At 47.6% G+C, this 6,887-nt stretch overlaps 1 protein-coding gene across 1 annotated transcript in view; it reads left to right on the top strand.

Annotated features, from left to right (window-relative positions):
• LOC8052330 (N-sulphoglucosamine sulphohydrolase) overlaps positions 1 to 1,123 on the top strand; it is a 158,382-nt gene extending 157,259 nt beyond the window's left edge. Inside the window, exon 7 of the mRNA XM_040212533.2 lies at positions 775 to 1,123. Coding sequence (XP_040068467.1) covers positions 775 to 1,068 — 294 coding nt within the window. The 3' untranslated portion in view covers positions 1,069 to 1,123. The remainder of the gene's footprint in view (positions 1 to 774) is intronic.
• Positions 1,124 to 6,887: the final 5,764 nt, after the last annotated feature.

The raw sequence follows: 6,887 nt of genomic DNA on the forward strand, positions 1-6,887 counted from the left end.
ACCATCTGCCGTTTCCTCATAACTCTCCTGAATTAAGAGATAATAGATAGCACGCCGAGAAGAGTAAATCAGGAGTCTTCCGAAAATGTAGTTCGTTTGGGTAGCTCCGTAAAGGGGAGCTCCGGCGGCCTCTTGACCTCCGCAAACTCAACACATCTTCGGAATAGTCAGGGTTTGCTATTCACAAAATGCTATGCATTATCTCTGAATTAAAGATACTTATCGAGAAAAGGAAAAAATTAAGGTGATGTCAAAACCAAAATTCGTATTTTCCCGCGCTCTTCGATGGGATGACGTACGTTAATGGGGCTTAACCCGCAAGTCGAGCGGGCAGCCTGAAAAACACAATATTTTGCACGTGGCGGTATCAAGGGCCTCCATGATACGGGCTGCTGCCTTTCTGCGGTGCCGTGGCTCTCCTAAACCAATAAAAAAAATGTTTTTTTGTTTTATTTTATTTTTGTTGGCGTAAGCTTAACCAGCATTCAGTTCACACCATCAAAGTTCTTGTATACTGTCGGGAAAAAGCTGTACGGATATTCCAACGCCTTACATTACTTTTTCAGGGTGTCCAGTAGAGCTTCTCAGCCTCTCAGTCCAAACCTTAATATGCCATGACTTTGTCAGAAAAACAAAAATTATTGTGACCTGTAACTTCGGGTACTAGTTGAGATCTATTAACGTTTTGAACTAATTTTGAGGCAAATCAGTGCCTATCAACATTTCAGTTTAGTGTGATGAAACAATCCAAACCTGGGTATTGATCGCTTTCAGGACATCCTCAACCGAACGCGCGAAGGGAGGCCCCTGCCCTGGACCAAGACCCTGCGGTGTTACTACTACAGGGACCAGTGGGAGTTGTTCGACCTCGACCACGACCCGAGGGAAGCGGTGAACCTCGCCAAAGACCCCGTCCACTCGGCCGTCTTAGAGGCGCTCCAGACCCAGCTCCTCAAATGGCAGCAGATCACCCACGACCCCTGGATGTGCGCCCCTGACGGCGTCCTGCAGGATAGCGGACTCTACAAAGAACATCCCCAGTGCTTCCCATTACTCAACGGTCTCTGATACCTGGAGTCCATCTTACGGGGACATGATTCCATATAGGTTTTGTCTTCCTGGTCGAAATGGACCTGGGTGGGTGGCTGGATAGATAGATGGATAGAGGGATGCATGGCGGCTGTTCCTTTTGAATCGGACGATGACTTGCACAGCCTAGCCAATTGTTTTATTTTTCTTTAAATTAAACAATGTTTAAAGGGGCATTAACATTTCAAAATTAAGTTTTGTTCAATTGACCAGACGGCTGGGAATATTACTTAGACATCGCGCTCAAAATTCGAACCCTGGAAACAACGCATTCACAGAGGAAGCAAATATGTTCAGAAAGCGAGTTTGAAGTTTCCGTGCTTATTGGTAAAGTCAAATTAAACGTAAAACATTTTCTGTTGTTTTTATTTTTCTGTGCCCCTCTTATCGAGGGCAGCATAATTTAGGAACACGGCAACGTCGTGCGCCGGTCACGCCCGTACAAAATATGTTTCACGCACGTCGTTAAAAAATTCCATTTTGCAACATCAAGAGTTACGAACATTCAACCTTCGATGACGTCGCGGCACGTGATTAGACAAGCGATCGCAAGGAGGCGTTTGGTAGGAGAGCAGGGCTCGCCTTCTTAAAAAGTACGTTTACGCGTTAATTTTTTTTTTTCGCATTGCATTTTTTTTTTGGGGGGGGGGGGGGGATTATTAAATCATTTCGGAGCGTCTAAGGAAGTAAATGAGTACAGGTGTCGAGCTCTCAGTGTTCCTTTAAGCCTGTTTGATCCGACGTAACATGTATATGTCTGTCGACTTAGCCACCATCTCTCGATTCGTTTTTTACTAAGCCCTACTTCATGAAAACGTTTTGTTCCACCGTTTTCATTCAATCCCAGGGCCGCGAGAAAGTCAGCCTCTCCGCGTGAGCCCATAACGACATGCTGTGGCGTCTCCCTTCCCTCTCCGCTTATACTGTCGAGATCGGTTATAATGAAGTCAGCAAGAAGCGGGAATCACTTTGCCATATCCACTATTTCGTTATAACCGACTTCGGTTATAACGAAGTGCAGAAGGGAATGGGAAATGGTGATCGCTTCGCTGTAGCCGCTATTTCGTTATAACTGACTTCGTTATAGCCGGTCTCGACAGTCATTCCATAGAATCATCGATTTCGCTGCAGTCGGACTTCGTGTGAAACGGAGTATGGGTAGACCGCCGGATTCCCTATGTCATCCATTTGACGTCAAGGTTGGACACGAACGCTTCGGTGACGTTCGCTTGAGCATTACCTCCTTTATACCGACAATGGATGCGCAATATTGAAAAAGAAACTAGACTATGAACCACTAGACTATGGAATATGAACTGCTAGACTATAAGTATAAACTATAAACAATCTTTCCCAATATTTAAAAAAGAAAACAGTGCAGGACATTGCTGGTGGGCAACGATATACACTTTCAATAAACCAAATTTACTTTAGACTGTAACAAATATTTGTTATGGTTGTTTGTTCCTCAATCTAGGTTATATTTCATTTTTCGTGCAGATTCCCGTGTTTTACATGAGGATATTGTATAATCATACCTTGTTATGTACTTCGTTATATCGTCTGTTTCTAAGCGTTTTTCTGAGTATTTTGTTTGTCGTGGCGTTTGGCGGAACATTGTTTTGTATACTGAACTGTAATGACAAGAGCCTCGTCAGGCTTGACAGCCTTTTGTACTGGCCTTTATTTCGGACACAGTCCGAAAGAAAACAAGACCAGACAAATTTCAGGCTTCCTCGTGCTTGAATGCCGTTGCGCCTGTTTCACACAGTCACCGCCAGTGGCACCACCTCTCATACAATGAAGGCAATAATTGTCTGCTGCGAACTGCTACTACCTCAACGGGCGTATTCCAGTACTTCCGGAACGCATATTTCATAGCGGGTGAGCAGCAACATATGTATTTTTTAAGAGTGAATAAATGTAGGAAGCAGTAGGTATGACCCAACACGAATTATAGGTGAGACGGACGAGCTGCTAAACTTTCTCAATGTCGAAACAGGGAACATTGACAGTTGTTATCGCTAAAGCAAAGGATTAGGCGAAAATCAGGAGATGAAGAGAAATTGCGACGGCCAGGTTCTTTGGGGGTTACAACCGCTGCAATATCCCCTAATCAGTGTGGAAGGTCTTAGTAGTGCGGGATTCACATTTCGTATATGACGTATTTTGTCTGTCATCAGGTACCTGTCACTATGGCTCGAGGCGCGCGGAAGAGAGCTGGGGAGCAGTCATTTCACTACACACCCCCTAGGGGGGGGGGGGGGGGGGGAGGTGTACACCCCTTCTTGTTTTTCTGAAGGCACCTCTTTAATTCGCAACGAGCCCTCTATTTTCAATGCCCCTCCCTACCCCCCCCCCCCCCCCATAAATATTTAGACCCCCCCTAATTTTAATTCCTTGGGAAGCCCCTGCTGGGCAGGTGAGCCAGTCAAGCAGTACCGAAAGAGCTAGGTTGTGGAACGTTATACATGGGCTGATCCAGATTTGGCAACTGGGACACCCGAACCAAGCTCAGCTGGGCTTTTGGTGAAGCCTCATCAGCAGCGTGCTGAGGCATCACTCGAACAGACGCTGAGTAAGGCCTGTATAGACAGGCCTTCGTTACTATCCGTCGAGAAAAGGTGCCTTCTGGATTCTCTTGGGTAGCAGGAGATAGAATTTGGGACGCAGTATGTTTTCGAAATTAGCTTGGTAACTTTTCGTGCTCCCAATTGATGCCTGGGGTCTCAGGAAATGACAACCCTGACCTTTTTTTTTTTTTTTTTGGTGAGCCAGCCTAAAACAAGTTAAAAAAAAAAGCGTGGTCAAAACAGAAAAATAATTAACTGCATAAGTACGACCCACGGCTACCACGCCAAACGCCCAAAATGACACCAAGAATGCGAGAACGTACGAGAGAGGCTTTGTCACATTGTTTACGTTTTCTGTCTTGAACAGTATGGGAAAGTGGCACACCCTTGAGGCTGGAAACTTGCGATGGGGCAGGCATTATCGGTATGCAGGAGGCTATGGTTTGAGAATCATGTTTTCACTGGAACAAGAGTCCTAGGCGAATAATGACGCAGCGCTGTACTTATGGAGGCAGTAAGGGCTCGTTCCCGTCTGGTAACATGGCGTTTGCTGGTCTGAAATGAATTATGGGGAACCTCATGCCAGCAAAACAAAAAGACACACAATACTGTATTCTCCAGACTGCGTGATTGACTTGCGATTTATACGACATGCGAGGCCACCCACTGGAGAGCTCGGGGAGACTTAAATGTTGGTTTTGGCATCGCATATTTTTTTTTGCCGTTTCTTTCAGTGATTATTTTAAATCTAGAAACAATAAATAACAACGGAAACAGTAAAGTCTGGGTGTTCTGAAACTGTGTTTAGCTCTGGTGGCTAAGAATAGATACACGGAAACAGCATCGAAAGGATCAGTATCCCCTGCTTTCAGTTTTCGGCGGTCCATGCACCATAGGCCACACAACTGCTAAGACAACGCTGATGGTCCTGAGGACGTCCTCAGTTGGTCGAGATGTCTTCGTCCCGACGAAGACCTCTGAAAGACGACGAAGGCGAAGACGACGAAGACAAAGAAGTTGGCATCTAGGATAGAGGCTTCTGAAACAACGCCGTAAATAGATGTCGAAACAAAAGAGTCGGTTCTTCCCTATGGGTTCTTCCGCTGCGCAGCTGCACAGTGCGACGACGAGGTTGAGCACACTGATGGCGTAGCCTCCACCATAGGCTTCGGCGGCCGCAATCACCGTAGCCTCGACATCAACAGCCAGTCGCATCGGTTTCGTCCGATGCTTCCTTCACGGACGCACATACTCCCTCAGTTTAGGTGGAATCACATCCACTACCTTCGACCATCCACAACGCGGCACTCCACAAGGCTCAGTACTCTCACCTACTATTTTTCAATCTCGCCATGTACCATATACATCGAGGGCTAGCTCCCACACCAGACATACACTACACTATATACGCCGACTATATCACCTTCTGGTTAAATCGAAGCTCAAAGGACACATACAGGATACGCTTCAACACGCTCTCAACAGCATCCAACAAGCCGCCAACCACATAGACCTGCAATGTGCTCCCGCTAATTCGGAACTCCTTCTAGTTCACAATCCGCGCTGGAAACCGGAACAGATTCACCTTGAACAACAAAGTGCCCCCTCCCACAGTCTAACAACATCCGTCTTTTAGGACTCTACTTCCAGCGTGATGGCGGTGGCTCAACCATGTTAATAATCTCTTCAAACAAGGCGAACAGGTTCTCAACATGTTCCGCCGTGTCTCCACTTCCTTTAGCGCAGTGGTTCTCGGCCATTGATGTTTCGCGGACCCCTTGTGGATGGGCAGAGATGACGGAGGACCCCATTTGTGGTGAAGGAAAGAGAGGTTAATTATGATAGTGATTTAATAAATGGATATAACTAAGTGATATAGTGTGATGTAGACTTCTCCTATCGACATATACACGAGAAAACTCACCCGAAAATTGGAACTTTTCTTCAACATCTAAGAAAAGACAAGTTTTATTGCCGGGCTTGACTGATGAGGCCATGGGCTTCGCGGACCCCTAGAATGACGTCTCAGACCCCAAAAGGTCCGCGGACCCCCATTTGAGAACCACTGCTCTAGCGGACTTAAAGAAAGGGGCATGATGAGGCTCTGCGACGCTGATATACCACTTCCGCCCTACCACCTCCCGTACACTAAACTCACACAAGGACAAAAAAGACGTTTGCAACACCCTCTAACGCCGAATTAGAGCGCAGCTCTTGAGGGGAGGAGGGAAGGGTACTGAGGGGAGGGTATACCACTCCTCCCCCTCCTCACCTCCGCATCCTTCCTGCTACTCTTCTCTTCCTCCTCCCCTCCTCACCCTTCAAGTTCCTCCCCTCCTCTCCTCCTCCTCTCTCTTCCCCCTCCCTCCTCATCCCACTTCCCTTCTCTGTCCCCTCCTCCTCCTTCCTGCTCCTCCCCTCCTCCTCCCTCCTGCTCCTCCCCGCGCAGAGCATTATGGGACACCTCCCATAATGCACCGCGCGGTTACGCCGACGCTGACGGCGACGGCGACGCCGCTCAAGCCGAAAACGGGTGCCTAGGAGCTGCGCTCTAAAATGGAACTGGATGCTCTCATTCGTAAAAACACCAAGCTCGCCATGGGCCTGCCCATCACTACTAGCACCCACCACCTCCTGGATATGGGCTATCAGAATAGCGTAGATGAGCTCGTTGCTATCCACTAACGCCGTCAGGAAATCCGCCTCCTTCTCACCCCCCAGGGAAGACACATACTCACTCGATTGGGCCATAACGTCCCATCCTCACCTCCTCCGAAAGAAGCAGCTCTCCCCACCATCACCCATTCACATCTTATCATAGCACCACTCCCTCGGCATATGCATCCGATGCTGAATTTAGCACGACGCGCTCAATGTATTGCCTTTTTCATACGTTACACCACCCGCACTCCTCATCGCACATGCCTCTACACAGATGCCATACGACTGATACAGGCACGGCCATAGCGGTCGCAGATCATCGTTTCAGTACAATACACACCGCCGTTCTTCCTCCCATGCACGACCAACTCTATACTTACAACCAGTCCATCGGAGCGCTCCCTATGGAAGAGCCTGGTCCAGGCTGAGGGCCATATGTATATATGTATGTATTTGTATGTATTTATGCGGCGATTCCCCTTTGAATCGGGCGTCTACTAAATAGACACGCCAAAAAAAAATCAGGGCCGACTTTTAGCGCCGCCTAGTGAGAGGTGTTCTCAC

Source organism: Ixodes scapularis, unplaced genomic scaffold (genome assembly GCF_016920785.2).
Source record: "Ixodes scapularis isolate PalLabHiFi unplaced genomic scaffold, ASM1692078v2 PGA_scaffold6__148_contigs__length_123643588, whole genome shotgun sequence".
Lineage (NCBI taxonomy): Eukaryota > Metazoa > Arthropoda > Arachnida > Ixodida > Ixodidae > Ixodes > Ixodes scapularis.